Below are 19435 nucleotides of genomic sequence, written 5' to 3'. Positions count from 1 at the left end.
ATCCCAGCTTGCTGCAAGGATTGAATGAATGAATTCAGGGAGACAGTTCAGTCCTTGCTTTCTCTTTAAAGAGGTTGCATGGCTTTTATTGGGTTAAAATACTGCTGGTAAAGGTGGTGTTCTGCTGGGCAGCATCTCCCACCAGAGGAATTGTTGTCAGCCCCCACCTGGTTTGTGGGAATTCAATGTTTGTGCTTGTTTGCAGGAGTACACAACAAAGTATTTAGGGAAATTATTGCTGGATGGAGCTATCACATGTGGGTATTAAATATTGCTGAGGAGCTTTGGAGTGGGAACTGGTTCACTCTTTGTTTATAAAATGCTGCTGTGGGCACATGACACACACACACACACACACACACCCCAGAGCTGTTTGCTGGGACAGCCTGACTCTGAATTTCCATCCCCACGGCATCACACTGCATATCCTGGGCTCAGGAATGGGAGCAAAGGTCAGTCCCGACTGCCAGCACCCCAGACAAGGTGGAAAGGAGGCCAAAGTGCAGCCCTGAGCCCGTGTCACGGGGCTGTGGCGGGGGGAGACACCTCTTGGGGAGGCAGTTTATTCTCCTGGCCTTGGGTTATCCTCCCTGCTTGCTGCTGGGAATGGGAATGTTTCATTCCTGAGGGTTTTGTCAGTGCTGAGCAGAGCCCTCCCCTGCCTAATCGGCTGTGTGCTGGCTGGTAGATAGATCCATGTGGAGGTAACACTTTTCCTGGGATTCAGGCTTAAAGCAGCTTTGGCAGGGATTCAGCCTGCATCTGAGTTTGGGGATCCTCAAGCTTGAATGGAGCTGGGGTTCATTTGTGTGCTGAGAGATCGGGGGGCCCAAACAGAATTTCTGAGCAGGAAAAGGAGAGTCAAACCTGTGGGCAGAACTTGTTCATCTGGTGGTCTGGGGTTTCTGAGGGCTCTGGAAGAAGAGGTGCTTGTGTGCTTTGTGTGTCATTAGTGGAGCTGGATCCAAGAGCTGGAGAGGCACAAGGGCCTGGAGGCACAGGACAAGGAAGAACAGCTCCCCACCTGCAGAGCTGCCCCAGCCCTGGGGATTCCAGCAGCACAAGGACCTGGAGCTGCTGCAGAGAGCCCAGAGGAGCCCCCAGAGCTGCTGCAGGGCTGGAGCCAGGCTGGGAGAGCTGGGGGGGCTCACCTGGAGAGGAGAAGGATCCAGGGAGAGCTGGGGGGGCTCACCTGGAGAGGAGAAGGATCCAGGGAGAGCTGGGGGGGCTCACCTGGAGAGGAGAAGGATCCAGGCAGAGCTGGGGGGGCTCACCTGGAGAGGAGAAGGATCCAGGGAGAGCTGGGGGGGCTCACCTGGAGAGGAGAAGGATCCAGGGAGAGCTGGGGGGGCTCACCTGGAGAGGAGAAGGATCCAGGCAGAGCTCAGAGCCCCTGGCAGGGCCTGGAGGGGCTCCAGGAGAGCTCAGAGGGACTGGGGACAAGGATGGAGGGACAGGAGCCAGGGAATTTGGCTCCCAGTGCCAGTGGGCAGGGCTGGGTGGGAGATTGGGAATTGGGAATTGTTCCCTGGCAGGGTGGGCAGGCCCTGGCACAGGGTGCCCACCCTGGATCCCTGGCAGTGCCCAAGGCCAGGCTGAATGGAACTTGGAGCCACCTGGGATGGTGGAAGTTGTCCCTGCCCATGGCAGGTGTGGCACTAGATGGGGTCTGTGCTAGAAGGGCACTGCTGGATGCTGGTGGGGCACTGGGCAGGCCCTGAGGAGAGGGACTGGCTCCTGCCCAGGGTTCCCAAAAGCTGTCCAGCAGAGCTGGGAGAGACTGAGGCTGCTGAGAATTCCTTTAACACCTCTGGCATCTTCTCCTTAGGTTATGCCTGCCGTAACATCTCCACCTCCAGTGCCCTCCAGAGTAAGTGTGAAGCTTTTCTATAAATCCATTTTAAAATCCCTGGAGCAGGAGCTGAGCCCACCCCTGTTGATTTTTGTGTTTGTTTGCAGACAGAACCCACGTCAGCTGTGATATCAAAGGGGATGTCGCTGTCGTGCGCTTCAACACACCAAATTCCAAGGTACTGAAAATTCCCACTCAAGGCTAAGAACTTCCCTAACCTGCAGCCTTACAGAGCTGGGAGCAAAGGAGAAGTAGGAAAAGAAGATTTAGGGATTTTGATGAGACATCTGCAGATGCCTCTTGGAGTACTTTGTGTGCTAAGCTGATTTGTCTCTCTCCCAGGGAGAAGGTCTTGCTGAGTTCCAAATCTTAAGGAACACTTAAAAAAAAATTAAATCTTGCTTAGTTCTTGTATTCAAGTCAGTTAAAGAATGTGTCCATACTTCAGTAATTTGGAATCCATAAATGCTTTTGATTCTATTATCATGAATATGATATAAATAGAACCTAATTCTCATTTTTTAGGTCAACACAGCTGCAGTTGTTCAGGTATCAGGAGGCAGGAACTCTGTAAATGACATCTAAGGAATACATCTGAAAATGCATTTTGGAGTCTCATAACCAGTAGGGAATTTCAGGTGTCATCTCACAGATGGAAATATTCTTTATGAGCAACGATAGAGCTTGCAGTAAAAACCTGGTTTTTAAAGCAAAGCAGCTGAGCTGCTCTGATATTATACAAGATAGAAAGATTGAACTACTAGTGCTATGAAAAATCTTGTATTAATTGTAGCAGACTGAAAGAGGGTTTTTATATAATTCTTTCCTTTGTGGAGCAGCAGCAGTCTCAGGTTTGAAATACCCTATTTTATGTGAGGATTTGGTTGTACCTAAAGAACCCAGGCTGGATTTGTCCTGCTTGTTGCAGCCTTTCAGTAAATCTGGAGGGATATTGTCAGCCTGGTCTGGGGAAGGTGTCCCTGCTCATTGCAGGGGGTTGGATGAGATGACCTTGAAAGGTCCCTTCCATCCCAAATCATTCCATGATTATATGAAAAAAAAAAAAAAAAAAAAAAGGCAGTTTACAAGTTCATAAAATCAACGTTTGGGGCCACAAACCCACTGTTGTGAAGGTTAAAGAGGAAATTCTCATTAAAGACGACCTGCTGCAGGGTTTTGTCCTGGAGTGGGTTTTGTGCTAGGGCAGGGCCGAGCTAACTGCAGCAGCTGTGGGCTCCAGGTGAGCTCCTGCTGAGGCTGCTGCTCTGCTCCCAGGTGAACACCCTGTCCAAGCAGCTGAGTGCAGAGTTCACCGACGTCATGAACGAGATCTGGGCCAACGAGGCCGTGAAGAGCGCCGTGCTCATCTCCTCCAAGCCAGGCTCTTTCATTGCTGGAGCGGACCTCAAGTAAGCACAGGGCTTCAGGAGCTGGTGGAGCTGTCCCTGAAAGCCAGCAGTTTGTCCTGACACCTCCCCGGGGTGAGGCACAGGCTGGGAGTGAAATCCCCGTGCTCAGCATTTCAGAGTCGCTGGAATTGAAGTGAGGATCTCGGCAAAGAGGGACGTGGCCAGTCCTTAAACCCCTCCTGGCTGTGACACTCCTTCCTGCAGCCAAGGAAACCCATCCTGGCTCTGGGGTGGGCATTGTCCTTGGGCCTGGGGTACAACAAGAGTGGATCATTCACATGCAGGACTCGTTTAAGCTGGGTTGGAGTGCCTGGCAGCCTTCCAGTCTGACCCCTCGTTTGGGCAGGGTTTGGCACTCTGCCCTGTGCTGAGCAGCCTCCCAGGCTCCCTGGGTAACTTTTCCTGGGTGTGGGGTGATCCTGGGGGTGCCCACTGGGACCTGCAATGCCATTGGCTCCTACAGCTGACACTAGGAATAATTGCTTAAAGGCATTAAAAGCCAGAATGCTCTGAGGAAAAAAGGTAAATTAAAAATAGAGCCTCCAAAACCATGTTACATTTCTGTAATGTAACAGGGACCAGAGACTCGCTCCCTGTTCAGGAGGGAAGGAGGTGAGCAGAGCAAAGGCCAGGCTGTGGTTAAGAGGTGTCTCCTAGCCTCAGCACCTCCAGCATCCCAAATTTCTCCTGCCTGGCAAAGGCTGTGAGCCTCCAGGAGAATAATTGGCACTGGGAGTCTCTAATTGGCAGTGTGGCATCAGAGCACTGGCTGTCTGCTCCTCTAAGGGTGATTCTGGGCTCTTCCCTCCACCCTTCCTGGCAAGTGCTTTGAGGCTTCCTATGACCCTTCCTCCTCTCCCAAAGGTTTCCAGAGCCCTGGCACAAGGGATTCCATCAGTGCCTCAGGAAAACTCCATGTCAGCGTGCAGGGCCAGACCCTGCTGGGCTTAGTGAGTCTCCCTGTGCTGCCTGATCCAAAACTGAGGCCTAAACAGCTCTTGCCTGTGTGTCGGGCACTGGAGATTGTAAAAAAACAGGGATAAAGTCATCAAAACCTCTCATTTTCCTGCTGTTTTGTCAGTCCTTTTCCAAAGGCTTCCAGAGCCCTGGCATAAGGGATCATTCTATCAGTGTCTCAGGAAAACCCCTGTCAGTATGCAGGGCCTGACCCTGCTGGGTTTAGTGGTTTAGTGAGTCTCCCTGTGCTGCCTGATCCAAAACTGAGGCCTAAACAGCTCTTGCCTGTGTGTCAGGCACTGGAGGTTGTAGAAAAACGGGGACAAAGTCATCAAAACCTCTCATTTTCCTGCTGTTTTGTCAGTGCTTTTCCCATCCTCATGCACCTCTCTCCTCCCCTCAGCATGCTTGAAGCCTGCAAGACTGCTCAGGAAGTGACTCAGCTCTCTCAGGATGGACAGAAGATGCTGGAAAAGATTGAGCACTCTCCAAAGCCTGTCGTGGCTGCCATCAGTGGCAGCTGCCTGGGAGGAGGGCTGGAGGTACTGGACAATCCTGGGGCTCACAGCAGGAGTGGGAGCTGGCACTGCTGCTTCTCTGGTTCCCCAAATGATGCCAGCAGGACTGGTACCGTGAGATGAGTTTGGGAGCTGATGAGGGCTCATTACATCATGTAAATGAGTTTGTGGCGAGTTAATGACTTGCTTGTGCTTCAGGGCTCTGCCATGTGAGTTCTGCTGCTGTTGTGGAAGGAGAGCAAATCAAATCTGAACCTGTGTGGGCCAGGCTAATATTTAGATGAGTGTCCAAAGGAAAACAGACTGTTTCCAGCAGGCATTGGATCTGCATCAATGCTGCTGGCTGGAAATTGCTGCTTTTCAGGCAAATCTTTGTATCCCAGCAACTTCCACTCTTTGTGGGGCTGCTGTGAGAGGGGTGAGTGAGTGTGGGGACCCAGCCGGGCTCCACCCTGCCTGCAGCTCCACTCCAGCACCTTGCCTGGATCTTCTGCCTTGTAATCTCCCAGCCAGGGTTTTGTAAACTGCAAGGCTCTGCTAATTCCTGGAGCAGAGTTTTTACTAAAAGAGTGTCATCTTGGAAAGGAGTCTCTTCAGTTTGTACAGATTTCTCAAGTTTTTTACACTCAAGTTTTATGAGTGTGTTGGCTCATCATGGGTGATCCGTAGATGGGACTGTGCTCTTAGTGTAGTGAATGAATTAAGCCCTTGATGGTCCAAAATCAGTTTGGGAGTTTAATGTTCACCTCACACCTCTTGCTGTCATCTCCCAGGAGAAGCCATCAGTGAGCACAGAGGGAATTTGGGCAGTTGGATGAAGGAATTTGGGGTAGGGTGATAAGGAAAGCTGAGGCAGTGTGTGGGAGAGACCAGTGTGATGGCTGCCTGGTTCTTCTGTTGTCCTTCACAGGGAAACCTTTCCTTGTCTCTTCCATTTTTAAGGTTGCCATTGCCTGTCACTACAGAGTAGCAACAAAGGACAGGAAAACAGTCTTGGGAACACCTGAAGTGTTGCTGGGTCTCCTGCCCGGAGCAGGGGGTACTCAAAGGCTGCCAAAGATGGTGAGTGAGAGGAAAACGTGACCCCACAGCCCCTTCTGCCTGGCAAGCTCCCACTCTGGAATCCTCTTTCTGCCCTTCTAGGTGGGACTTCCTGCTGCCTTCGACATGATGCTGACTGGCAGGAACATCCGTGCAGACAGAGCCAAGAAGATGGGGCTGGTTGACCAGCTGGTGGAACCACTAGGTCAGACACGGTGTCCCTCAGCTCCTTGATGTTCTGCTGCCTGTCAGGGAGCCTCTCCCCTCACCAAAATGCATGGAGAGGTCTTGTCCTGCTCTGCAGGGGAGCAGGAATCCCTGTGCCCACCTTACAAGCACAGGGACCTTGAAATGCAAGGCTGCTGCAGAAGCTGAGTGAACAGGAGAGGTCAGCACGGAGGGCAGGCCTGCTGGCTCTGCTCCTTGAGCTAATTATCCAGATAAGAGCCCACGTTGCTCATTTATCATGTCAGAGGACAGATTGCAGCCCCTAATGGAAGGACAATAGATGATTGATGTCTGTGTTTCTGCAGCCTGCAGATGGTAATCCCTGACAGGAGCTGCAGCAGGCAGCCCCCATGGCTTAAGGACTCAGAATTGCCAGCTGGGTGGAGAAATTCCCTCGGCTGCTGAATCATATCTTGCTCCCAAATTCTTTCACTAGGGCAGCTTTCTTGGAAGGTGACTAAATGAAGGAGTTTGAGGACTAAACCCTCCAAAGCCTCCCAGGAGGAGTCACCAGCCCCAGTGAGGAGTTGGAATGGAAGCCACAGCTCCAGCTGGCACTGCCATGGAGTTGGAGGGTGCTGAGCATGGCTTCCCCAGGCAGAGCACAGCCAGAGCACACTGGTGGTGCTGCAGAAAATAAAATACATAAAAAGCTGCTGCTGCCCAACCTGAGCAGTGCCAGGGAAGCCCTGGTGTCCGTGGTGTCCCACAGGCCAGTGCTCAGCTGGATCACAGGATGGCCTGGGTTGGAAGGGACCTTAAAGCTCATCCCGTATCAGGGGCAGGGACACCTTCCAGTGTCTCAGGCTACTCCAAAATGTCCAGCCTGGCCTTGGGCACTGCCAGGGATCCAGGGTGGGCACCCTGTGCCGGGGCTGCCCACCCTGCCGGGGAACAATTCCCAATCTCCCACCCAGCCCTGCCCTCTGGCACTGGGAGCCATTCCCTGGGTCCTGCCAGGGAACAATTCCCCATCTCCCAGCCAGCCCTGCCCTCTGGCACTGGGAGCCATTCCCTGGCTCCTGTCCCTCCATCCTTGTCCCCAGTCCCTCTGCAGCTCTCCTGGAGCCCCTCCAGGCCCTGCCAGGGGCTCTGAGCTCTGCCTGGATCCTTCTCCTCTCCAGGTGAGCCCCCCCAGCTCTCCCTGGATCCTTCTCCTCTCCAGGTGAGCCCCCCCAGCTCTCCCTGGATCCTTCTCCTCTCCAGGTGAGCCCCCCCAGCTCTCCCTGGATCCTTCTCCTCTCCAGGTGAGCCCCCCCAGCTCTGCCTGGATCCTTCTCCTCTCCAGGTGAGCCCCCCCAGCTCTCCCTGGATCCTTCTCCTCTCCAGGTGAGCCCCCCCAGCTCTCCCTGGATCCTTCTCCTCTCCAGGTGAGCCCCCCCAGCTCTCCCAGCCTGGCTCCAGCCCTGCAGCAGCTCTGGGGGCTCCTCTGGGCTCTCTGCAGCAGCTCCAGGTCCTTGTGCTGCTGGAATCCCCAGGGCTGGGGCAGCTCTGCAGGTGGGCTCACCTGGGCACGGGGCAGCACTGCAGGTGGGCTCACCTGGCACAGGGGTCACAGGGGCAGAATCCCCCCTTTCCTGCTGCCCACACTGGGGTGATCAGCCCAGGATACCCAGATATCCTTAGCTTACCTTCAGCTGTATTCATTCCTCTAAAACAGATCTGTGGTTCTCAGGCCGGAGTTAAAACTGCCTGGGTGAACTTTCCCACTTGATGCTTGCTTAGAAGTGAATTGTTTTTTAAGAGCTAGCAAATTTGGCTGTTTATAGCCACAATTAGCCCAGTTTGCTAAAAGAAAACGTGAGCTTTCTGAGGAGCTGCTGGGAATCCTGCCTCAGCTCAGAGAAGCACGTAGGAGGAACACAGAAATACAAATTCCATGCAAACATTGGATGTGTTCCTTGTTATCCAAACAGCAGCCAGCACCAGGAGGGCTCCTCTTCACTCTGTGGCTGGGGAAAGCAGCTGTGCCTGGGGTGATGCTTTAACTGATGACAGAAAGCTTGGAAGGAGACAGACACCATCAATCAGGAGGCAATTTCAGGGCGTGCAATCACTTCTCCTTCAGCAGGGAGCTCTGCAGCACTCCCTGGATCCAATTCTGACATGTGCCATTTATAAAAGAAAGCAGATGGGAGGGCACAGCTCAGAGCTCCTGGGTTAGGAAACAGCAAAACACTGGGAATTAACTGCAGGTAAAGCAAACCCACACATGTGGGGTCAGCCACTCGGTGTGAATGGTTCTCACAGCTCAGACTTTGAAACAAGCAGCAATTTTCTTCAGCTGTAGCATCAGAATCCAGCTCTTGTTAATGTATCCAAGCTACTGGGAATCAGGGATTGACATCTTGTAGCACATTGAGATATAAAGCTGAAGGTCTCTGCCTAGTATAGTAAAAAGAGAATTTGGAAGATGGTGAAGTCTGAGCTCTGAACTCCCAAATACTCTTGGGTTTCCAGTGAATTCTTTAAAACCCCCCTGGGCATTGCTGAAATGTAGTTTATGCAGCAGCTCTGAGCTATATTTTGTCTGCTGCCTGTAAAATCAGCTGTGTTTTGTTTGGCCCGTTTTTCCTCGGACTGGTTCTGACATTCTGCCAGGGCAGGAGAGAAACTTCCACAGGAGATTCCCTGAGCTGTCAGAGTGTTTGTGCTGCTTTATCTCCTCCTTGCTGAGAGACTCCCTGAGCAGGGAGCAGCTTGTGGGGTCTGCTGGGTGAAAACCCTCAAGTTTTCACACAGAGAGGTGAAACAAAGGGGCCACAGAGATGTTCCAAGGGCTGGAGCTCCTCTGCCATGGAGCCAGGCTGGGAGAGCTGGCGGGGCTCACCTGGAGAGGAGAAGGATCCAGGCAGAGCTGGGGGGGCTCACCTGGAGAGGAGAAGGATCCAGGGAGAGCTGGGGGGGCTCACCTGGAGAGGAGAAGGATCCAGGGAGAGTTGGGGGGGCTCACCTGGAGAGGAGAAGGATCCAGGCAGAGCTCAGAGCCCCTGGCAGGGCCTGGAGGGGCTCCAGGAGAGCTGCAGAGGGACTGGGGACAAGGATGGAGGGACAGGAGCCAGGGAATGGCTCCCAGTGCCAGAGGGCAGGGCTGGGTGGGAGATGGGGAATTGGGAATTGTTCCCTGGCAGGGTGGGCAGGGCTGGGATGGAATTCCCAGAGCAGCTGTGGCTGCCCTTGGATCCCTGGCAGTGCCCAAGGCCAGGTTGGACATTGGGTCACCCTGGGACAGTGGAAATGTCCCTGCCGTGGCAGGGGGAAGATTATATGACCTTTAACATCCTCTTCCCAACCAAACAATTCTGAGTTTCTGGAATTAAAACCTTATAGCTGAGGACCTCAGCCTTTTGTGGAGGAGGACAATAGTGGGAGGTGAAACAGGAGGGAATTTCTGATTTTGGATTGTACCTGTCTCCTCTGTCAGAGTGTCTGTGGGGTGTTTCCTTAGCTCTGAGGGCTCTGGGCTGTGTTTGGAGCATGAAGGGGAATCGCCCTGCCCAGCTGCAGGGGTGTAATCTCCCCAGGTTTGTTCAGCCCAAAGTTGCACATTTAGCTCCAGGCTGTACTTGGTGACCCTGTGCAGCTTCACCAGGCACTGCTCTGGCATCACTGACTCAGAGTTTGTCTCTGGCAGCATCTCACAGCTGCCTGACCAGCCCTGTGCTGTGTCCTCCTGTCCTGATGATACAATTGTCTGGAAATGAGGATCCCTGTGCTTGGGAATTGTGCAACCCACCCTCAGAGGCTGCTAAAACTGGTTTTGTGGTGGCTTGCTTCACTCTGGGACAGCTTTAACTTGGACCAGGTCTTGCAGTAGCTACAGCAAGTGAGAGGTTTCCTGCACTGAGTTCAAAGGTTGGGGTTGGTTGGACATTGGCTCCAGGACAGGGATTTCCAGGGATTCAGCCCTCCCAGAATGCTGGCTGTGTGTTTAACAGCTCAGTGTTGGCTCCACAAAGGAGAGGAGATCTGCAGCACGAGGGAGGGGAGGCAGAACACCTCAGCTCCCGCAGGATTCTGGGTGCCTGCAGTTGTGTCAAGTGGAAGGTTTGAGGAATACAGGGCACAGGTGGCAAAAAGATGGGTAGGAGCTGAAGACACCTGCAGAGAGGTCCTGGAACCTCTGTCCTTGGAGGTGTCCAGAAGGTCCCTGAGCAGCCTGATGTGATTGCAGAGTTGGATGCAAGCTGGCCCTGCTCCCACGAGGAACTGGCATTCCAGCTTTTCTCACAATGCCCTCTGTATGAATCCCTTGGGGCCTTCAGATGGTCCCTGCTGAGCCTTCCCACTGTTGGTCATAACCCAGAAAAGCCAGACAGGAGCGGGGAATGGAGTGGGAGCAGTTCAAAGGCCCACCACGTTGTGTCTGCTCCTGGTTTCCCTGCATCCTCATCCCTCAGGGATAACTTGTGCTGTGTTCTCTGCTCTCCCCAGGGCCAGGAGTGAAGACTCCTGAAGCAAGAACAATCGAGTACCTGGAGGAGGTGGCCATTGGCTTTGCCAGGGGACTGGCCAACAAGACTGTGTCTGCCAAGAGATCCAGAGGCCTCATGCAGAGTAAGTCAGCAGGGAGAAATCCCAAGGGACAGCAGGGAGTGTAATCCAGCTTGGCTTCTCCAGGATGTGTTCGTGCTCCTGCTTAATTCCATTTCAAAAGCAAGTTGTATTTCACGTTGGAATCATCTCTTGAGCGATGTAGAGAAAATATTGCCCTGCAGATCTGGGCTTTGGCAGAGCTGGACGTGGTGGCTCCTGAGGTGACTCCCTAAGGAGTGGAAGGAGCAGGTGCCTCCAGGGATGTCCATCTGCGAAGTTTTGGTGGCAGGTTCTGTCCCAGGCTCGTGAGCTCAAGTGGGAAGAGGCACATGGGACTGCTCCATGCTGATCCTCAACAGCACAGCCCAGAAACAGGGACATCTGTGGGAATTCTGCTTCCTGGGGCTCACTGTGTCACCTCTTGTGTTAGGAGGACACTTCAGCCCTCAGTGAGACTTGTCCATGGAATAATCCATGGAAAACCTGTGAGCAGCCCCTGCTGCCTGTGCCTGGGTTTCAGGTGCTGGAGATATTCACATTTGTGTTCCCTCACCTCTGCAGTCCACCCTGGCAGGCTGGCTGTGCACAGCACTGTGCTGACCCCTGTTCTGTCCCACCTTGCAGGGCTAACAGACTATGCCATGGCTCTTCCCTTCGTCAGGCAGCAAGTTTACAAGACAGTGGAGAGCAAAGTTCAAAAGCAAACCAAAGGGCTGTACCCTGCTCCTCTGAAGATCATCGAGGTAACACCCCTGCGAGGTGGGAGCAGCTGCAGGGCAGGTGGATCTGTGGGAGAACGTGGGACAGGCAGAGGGAGACCAACATCCTGATCCTCACAGAGATCAGTCCTGAGGAGTGCTGGCTGTGGGGTAGAATTCAGGATCACTGCCCAAATTATGATCACCAGTTCATGGGTACTGGTACCAGTGAGGGGTAGAGCAGGAATCCCAGCTGAGGGAAGGCTTAGCTGGAATATTTTGTCCATGAGACTTTCAGCTGCAGTTTTCACAGGTTTTCTCTACAGTCTCTGAAGAGTTCAGGAGACCTGTTTGACACCATAAAAATAGAAATTGCCATAATTTTCACAGCATTAACTACATATTAGTATGCATAAAGTATTAACTTTAATGCTTCATTACATAAAGTATTAATTTTATTAGTCCCCTCTGTTACACAGACATCCTGTTACACTCTGTGAATGAATCCTTACTGTAAAACAAGTTTTCACTACTGAAGTTGTTTCCTAAACTCCTCTAAAACCTGTGAAGGGTTTGGAGATCAGTGACATTACAGGAGTACAATTCCTAAAACCACAGGGAATGGCTAAAAATTAACCTGGTGGTAAACTCCTCACCTCTCCTGTGCTAGAAGGACAGGGTGACACAGCTCTGCTAAGAGCAGCAGGGACAGGACTCAGGGATCTGAAATGTGCCTTGAATTTTGGGGAAGAGTCGCTGAGACAGCAGGAAATCCTGTTAAATTGTGGTTTTGCAGCATGACTGAACTGTGGTGTGTCTTTACTGCTTTTGGATTAGGTCGTAAAAACTGGTCTGGATCAGGGGAGTGATGCTGGATACCTCATTGAAGCCCAGGTAAGGAGAGGAGATCCTGGCAGGGATCAGGTCCTGCTGTGGTGCCTTAAAAACAGAGGCTAGACAAGAGTTAAGAGGATTAAAGTGGATATTTATTGAAGTGCCTTCAGAGGCCATAGCCTGGCAGTACCTGGATGGCTTCAAGATGAAAGCAAGAGGGCTTGGCCAGGAGATCTCACATTTTTATAAGTTTTAGTGCATTTGTATATAGGAGTTAACTGTCCAATTAATAGCTTCAAATTATGAAGTTTGATCCTCCTTGCTTGCTTGCCCACCCTCCTCTTCCCACATTGTTTATGCTTTGGGCCTGAAGTTTGAAGATGTTGTCCTTGAATCTCCTTCTAGAATAGGATTGTTTTGTCTTCACCATCCTGTCAAAAGATCCTAGTGGTACTTAATATAAAGCTAAAAGCTTCGCACCAAACCAGAACAGAAAAACTTAAAACCCAAGGTATCAGATGTGGTCAGGGGATCTGTGGTCAGGGGATCTGGGTTTACCCCACCAAGGGTTCCTCACAGCCTGCTGCTTATCCCATCCCACCCCCTGCCATGGGTAGAACACCTTCCCCTACCCCAGGCTGCTCCAAGCCCCATCCAGCCTGGCTTTGGGCACTTGCAGGGATGGGGAACCTCAACACAAAGCACTCACTGTGGGTGGGTGATGCTGCTCCTCCTGGATGGGCAGAGCTGAGCTTCCACACCCCCCTGTAGGAGCTGGCTCACTCATCTGACCATACTGGCACGTGGGCTTCGTGTCCTAAACACCCTCCAGTCCTGCTTGAGCTTTGCTGGCACACAGGAAAAACTGGAATACAGTTTAATTGAGGGTGTAGGACACACTGTGGCTCGATCAGGCAACTGTCCACTCCAAAAGCTTGTGTGAGACCCATTTATCCCACACACTGAAAAATTCTTTGTTTTCCTCAACCCTCCTCATCCCTCCATTTCTCTGCCATAATAAACAACCCATCCCTAATTATTTTTTTCCTCACTGGTCCTGGTTTGGCCACACTTGTGCTCAAATTTTTTGTTTCTGGTGCCACAGAGGCAATTCTGGCTGTGCACAGAGTCACAGGTGGGGTTAGCTGGGCACTGCCAGCTCTGCAAGATTGAATCCCCAGCAGCCCCACATTTCCATCTCATTATCTCTGTATTTTCCAAGGTCATTGCCCCTCAAATGCTGATGAAATCCATCCATCTCCCACTTCCCTGATGTGCTTTGTAGCTCCTTTTGTTCCCTTCTGGTGCCAAGGCCTGTCTGAGCTGTAGCTGTCCCCTCAGCAGTGCCCTCCTGGCTGTGCCCCATCCCTGCTGGTTGTGCATTCCACCCACGTTTGGTCTGGTGCTGAATAAAAGCCTTGGGATACTCTGTTCCTTACAGAAAGAATGAATGGGGTTTTTTTTTCCCCCAGAACAGCAGCAGGATGGAGATCTTCCCAGAACCCCTGAAGAATAATAAGTGTCAGTGTTGTGGCTTTTTTACTGCCTCCCTCTCTCTCTCCCCCAGGACAGGAGTTTGCAGATTCTCTTCTAGGCTTTGTTTTGGGTATTTTAGCTGGCAGGGCAGTGGTGAAGGAAAGTGCAGCCTGCTCCAAACCTTATTCCCTGATTTTCCTTGGCAGACTTGGCTCTGACAACCTTTGTTTTGTGTGTGCTTGTGCTTTGTGTTCCTCAGAACATTGTGCTGGGTGCTGGGAGGTTATGCAGGCCTGGGTTTTTGTTGCCTGTGATCCTCTGAAAATAGGATCAGGCTGCTGCTGTCAGAGAGAGCTGACCTGTTTGTAAGGATTTTTGACAAAACCTTTGGACAGGGTGCTCCACCTGGATCTGTGGGGACAGTGGCCCCAGTTAATGTGGGGGAGGAAGGATCTCATGTCAGGGAAGTCCAGTCCTGGCACTGAGGAACTGGAATCATCAAATCCCAGAGTGATTTGGGGGGGAAGGGACCTTAAAGTCCATCCAGTTCCACCCCCTGCCATGGGCAGGGACACCTCCCACTATCCCAGGTGGCTCCAAGTCCCATCCAGCCTGGCCTTGGGCATTGCCAGGGATCCAGGATGGGAACCCTGTGCCAGGGCCTGCCCACCCTGCCAGGGAACAATTCCCAATTCCCAGTCTCCCACCCAGCCCTGCCCTCTGGCACTGGGAGCCATTCCCTGGGTCCTGCCAGGGAACAATTCCCAATTCCCAATCTCCCACCCAGCCCTGCCCTCTGGCACTGGGAGCCATTCCCTGGCTCCTGTCCCTCCATCCTTGTCCCCAGTCCCTCTGCAGCTCTCCTGGAGCCCCTCCAGGCCCTGCCAGGGGCTCTGAGCTCTCCCTGGATCCTTCTCCTCTCCAGGTGAGCCCCCCCAGCTCTGCCTGGATCCTTCTCCTCTCCAGGTGAGCCCCCCCAGCTCTCCCTGGATCCTTCTCCTCTCCAGGTGAGCCCCCCCAGCTCTGCCTGGATCCTTCTCCTCTCCAGGGGAGCCCCCCCAGCTCTCCCTGGATCCTTCTCCTCTCCAGGTGAGCCCCCCCAGCTCTGCCTGGATCCTTCTCCTCTCCAGGTGAGCCCCCCCAGCTCTCCCAGCCTGGCTCCAGCCCTGCAGCAGCTCTGGGGGCTCCTCTGGGCTCTCTGCAGCAGCTCCAGGTCCTTGTGCTGCTGAGGAGGAGGTGGTGCAGGATGAGCCCAGAAGTTGCCTCTCCTCAGGGGTGACCTGGGCCCTTGTCCCTTTTCTGTGCAGGTTGCTCAGCTGTGCAGTCACACCATGCCCATCTCCCCCTTGCCGTGTTTTTGTGTGCTGGCACTGAGAGATCTGTTTAATGCCAACACCTCTGCCTCCCTCTTCCCTTTCCTCCAGAGCTTTGGCCAACTTGCAGTGACCAAGGAATCCAAGGCACTGATGGGGCTCTACCACGGGCAGGTGCACTGCAAGAAGAACAAGTTTGGGACGCCTCAGAAAGAGGTCAAGTAAGTACCAGTGTGGGATGCCTGAAGGAGTTGCCCACTCTGGAAGGCTCCTGAGTGGGCTGGAGAGCTGTGATCAGGGCAGAGGTTTCCAGCCTCCAGAGCCTGACCCACTGCAGTTTGGAGGCCTCACTGCCCTGTGGCCTCACTCAGGTGGTGCCTGGGTGGATGACAGGAGCTGTGTGACTCTGCCAGCAGTGATGGTGATCTATTAAAAAAATATGGATATTGATCTAGTACCGATATCCAACTGTGATGGACAAAAACTCTCTAAGTTTAAAGTTAGAAAGTGTGTGTTTATTCAACGCCAGGCAGCGTGCGGGATAGCTCCCAAATACACACCAGACCTTCCAGGTGATTACAGTCTTTTTATCCATACAAGTATTGAACACCCAAAATACAAATACATATTCATAATTTTGGTACATCCCATTCCCCACTTCGTATGCTAATTATTCCAAAACCTATTAAGCATGTGTAGTTTGTCCCTTGAAATGGTTGGTGTCCCTTCCATGAGGAGGGGTCCCAAAATGAGGAAGTCAATGAAGTCTTCCTCGTTCTGACCTTTCTACCTTTTCAATGCAAATCTGGCAAATGAACTCTTGGTAGAACTCCCATTCCTTGTCTTCAATTGGTTTCAGAACAGAGGAGGCCCACAATTATCTTATGTTCCTAAAAGCTATTTGTCAGTTTGTGTATTCTTCATTATAAACCCAGCTAACTAAACATTGTGCTGACAAGCAATCAATTATTAGTTAACTACTAACTCCTAACTTCATCAAGGCCTACTCATTTATTTTAATTAACTCTAGTAAGGCTTATTTCTAACTAAAATCTTAGCTCCTCTAAAATCTCTAAATTCCTTAAAGTTTATGTTTCAATGGGAGTCACCGTGTCCATTTGGTCCTTCCCTGCAGGACTCTGGCTGTGCTGGGAGCAGGGCTCATGGGAGCTGGGATCGCCCAGGTTTCCGTGGATAAGGGCATCAAGACCATCCTGAAGGACACGACACAGAAGGGTCTGGACAGAGGCCAGCAGCAGGTCTACAAGGGGTATGTCAGTTCAGGGGGTTTGCTCTGGTGGCACTGGGCTGGCTTTAGTCACAGTTCTGCTGTGCTGTCAGCATCAGGAGCTCCTGGCACTGCTGTTCTTCTGGAGGAGCTACTGGATGTCACGGAAAAGTTTTATTTTAATAATGTCCCCTGCAGTGTGCTGGGCCTGCTGTGAGATAGGCCCAGCCTTAGCTCCTTAGGTAGGCAGAGACCTCAGAGTCAGCAGTAACTTCTAGAGGTAAGAAGAGAGTGATTCTGGCTGCCTAAAGGCCCATGGCAGAGGAGGCATTCCAGGGTTTTCTTCCTGGGTTTTTTGCCCTGTTCTCCTGGCTCTGCAGTAATAGTACTCAGCTGTGTGTTATCAGGAATGGCAGTGACTGACCTTCAGCTGAGCTGGGGGAGCAGGAGAGTCCTGCTCCCACGTGGAAGGAGGGGTCAGAACACAGAGTGACAGTCCTGCAGGGTGGGAGATGGAGATTTGGGGGGAGATGGGAGGGATTCCCATGGTGCACCCCCAGCAGCCTGGCTGGCCCACTCAGGAGCTGTGACAGAGCTTGTCCCTCCCTAGGCTGAACAGCAAGGTGAAGAAGAAGAGCCTGACATCATTTGAGAGGGACTCCATCCTCAGCAGCCTGATGGGCCAGCTGGACTACAAGGGCTTTGAGAAGGCAGACATGGTCATCGAGGCCGTGTTCGAGGACATCAACGTCAAACACAAAGTGCTGAAGGAGGTGGAGGCTGTGAGTGTCAGTCCTGAGCAGCCCCTGGATGGGAGCCCCTGGCTGGTGGAGGGTCCTGGGCTGTGCTGCTGGGTTTGTCCCCTCACAGGTGATCCCTGCTCACTGTCCCTTGTCCCCCCAGGTGATCCCTGCTCACTGTCTCATGTCCCTTGTCCCCCTCAGGTGATCCCAGCTCACTGTCCCTTGTCCCCCCGAGGTGATCTCAGCTCACTGTCCCTTGTCCCCCCAGGGGATCCCTGCTCACTGTCTCGTGTCCCTTGTCCCCCTCAGGTGATCCCAGTTCACTGTCTCATGTCCCTTGTCCCCCCCAGGGGATCCCAGCTCACTGTCCCTTGTCCCCCCGAGGTGATCTCAGCTCACTGTCCCTTGTCCCCCCAGGGGATCCCTGCTCACTGTCCTGTGTCTCTTGTCCCCCTCAGGTGATCCCAGTTCACTGTCTCATGTCCCTTGTCCCCCCCCAGGGGATCCCTGCTCACTATCCCGTGTCTCTTGTCCACCCCAGGTGATCCCAGCTCACTGTCCCTTGTCCCCCCAGGTGATCCCAGCTCACTGTCCCTTGTCCCGCCAGGTGATCCCTGCTCACTGTCTCGTGTCCCTTGTCCCCCTCAGGTGATCCCAGTTCACTGTCTCATGTCCCTTGTCCCCCCCCAGGTGATCCCAGCTCACTGTCCTGTGTCTCTTGTCCACCCCAGGTGATCCCAGCTCACTGTCCCTTGTCCCCCCAGGTGATCCCTGCTCACTGTCCTGTGTCTCTTGTGCCCCCAGGTGATCCCTGCCCACTGTATCTTCGCCAGTAACACCTCTGCCCTCCCCATCAGCCAGATCGCTGCTGTCAGCAAGAGGCCCGAGAAGGTGAGTCCCCAGGGCCACGTGCCCTGCACAGAGCTGTCCATGATGAGGTGGCTCTGCTCTAGAGACCTTCTGCCCCCTCCTCAGGACATGGCACAGCCCATCCTCTGCTCCCAGTGCAGGCTTTGAGCAAAGAGCTCACGATCTGGGGGTTCCAGATCCAAGTGGGAAGGAGGAGAAGGTGGATTCACCCCAAGGGTGATGTTGGTGGGGCAGGTCAGCACACATCAAAAAGTGTTGGAGGCAGAGAAGCTGTGGAAGGTTGGAGCTGAGTGGGGCTTGGGCTCTGCTCCCAGGGAACAGGGCCAGGATGAGGAGAAATAGCCTCAAGCTGTTCCAGGGCAGGTTCAGCTTGGATATCAGGAGGAATTTCTTCCTCCTGAACAACAGAAAGAGTAGTCAGGCATTAGAAGGGGCTGCTCAGGGAGGGTTGGAGTGCCCATCCCTGGAGGTGTCCAGAGAATTCCTGGATGTGGCACTCTGGGCTGGTGACAAGGTGGGGATTGGGCACAGCTTGGACTCAATGATCTTGCAGGGCTTTTCCAGCCTCAGTCCATCTGATTCCTACAGCCCTGAGGCAGCAGGGGACTGCCCTGCCAGGGGTACCTGTGCTGCCTGTGAGTGTGAGGTGACCTGCTGGAGGTTCCTGTCACCCTGCTGAGCCTCTTCCTCATTTGCTGCAGGACCTCTCTTGTATCCAAATTGCCAACCGAGCCTCATTTGTTCATCCTTGCAAATAGCATCCTCTTGCTGTTCAAATTGCCCGTGCAATGGCTCTTAGGAGGAAACTCATAGGAAGTCACTTAACTAATTAGCACATTTTCTTTAATTAGTTTTGCAGCCTGCAACTCAGCAAGGTGCCTCTGACTTACACAGGGCTTGGTGCCAAGCGTGGCTGCCAGGAGGCACGAAGGTGACACGCTGATGGCATGGTCACATTCACACAGCCAGATAATCTGCACTTAAACGCCGTTCCCGGGGGAAGCTGCACTTCCCTCTGTAATGAGCTCCTGGAGAGAAGCCTTCTCATCCTTAAATTCACTTCCTCACCACAGACATTCACAGGCAGCACGCAGGGACTCCCCGAGTGCTGCTCCAGTCTGAGCCCAGCGGGCACAGCAGCTGGCTGGGGCTGCCCTGCCAGCTCACACCATTTCCCTGGGGGTGAGCTCAGGGAATCCCAGGCAGATTTGGCTGCCAGACTATAAAGCAGTCCTGTAAAAATTGTACCTTAATCTTGAAAGAGCTCCTGGGCTATGCTGTGTCTTTGGGAAAGCCAAGGAGAGAAGGGAATTGGAGAGCACTCCTGTCACAGAGGGACACAGAGTGTGCTCAGGGCCTTCCCCCTGCACTCAGCTTGCCCAGCTGATTCCTCTGGGGGCCAGAACCCATCTGAACCCAGCTCTTCTGTCTGCCAGGTGATTGGGATGCACTACTTCTCCCCTGTTGACAAGATGCAGCTGCTGGAAATCATCACCACAGACAAAACCTCCCAGGACACGGCTGCCTCTGCTGTTGCTGTTGGCCTCAAACAGGGCAAAGTGGTCATCGTGGTGAAGGTGAGGGGACGCTACACATTGCTGGGTAATAAATAAAAGGGTTTGTGTACTGAGGGGAGGGTGAAGCATGTCTGTGGACACATTGGCTGCTCCTCTGAGAAGTGAAAAGGGAGGTCAGAAAGGGGCAAGTGCCCAGGTGATCCTCACATGTCCCT

The 19435-nt window shown here is 53.1% G+C and overlaps 1 protein-coding gene across 1 annotated transcript in view; it reads left to right on the top strand.

Annotated features, from left to right (window-relative positions):
• HADHA (hydroxyacyl-CoA dehydrogenase trifunctional multienzyme complex subunit alpha) overlaps positions 1–19435 on the top strand; it is a 30976-nt gene that overhangs the window by 4209 nt on the left and 7332 nt on the right. Inside the window, exons 2-15 of the mRNA XM_077782493.2 lie at positions 1829–1870; positions 1960–2030; positions 3128–3261; positions 4622–4760; positions 5679–5798; positions 5880–5982; positions 10440–10562; positions 11166–11284; positions 12077–12133; positions 14974–15083; positions 15998–16132; positions 16701–16872; positions 17638–17724; positions 19140–19280. Coding sequence (XP_077638619.1) covers positions 1829–1870; positions 1960–2030; positions 3128–3261; positions 4622–4760; positions 5679–5798; positions 5880–5982; positions 10440–10562; positions 11166–11284; positions 12077–12133; positions 14974–15083; positions 15998–16132; positions 16701–16872; positions 17638–17724; positions 19140–19280 — 1553 coding nt within the window. The remainder of the gene's footprint in view (positions 1–1828; positions 1871–1959; positions 2031–3127; positions 3262–4621; positions 4761–5678; positions 5799–5879; positions 5983–10439; positions 10563–11165; positions 11285–12076; positions 12134–14973; positions 15084–15997; positions 16133–16700; positions 16873–17637; positions 17725–19139; positions 19281–19435) is intronic.

This window comes from Lonchura striata, chromosome 3 (genome assembly GCF_050655825.1).
Source record: "Lonchura striata isolate lonStrDom1 chromosome 3, ASM5065582v1, whole genome shotgun sequence".
NCBI lineage: Eukaryota > Metazoa > Chordata > Aves > Passeriformes > Estrildidae > Lonchura > Lonchura striata.
The sequence above is the reverse complement of the archived record's forward strand: the minus strand, read 5'-3'. Positions and strand labels throughout refer to the sequence as shown.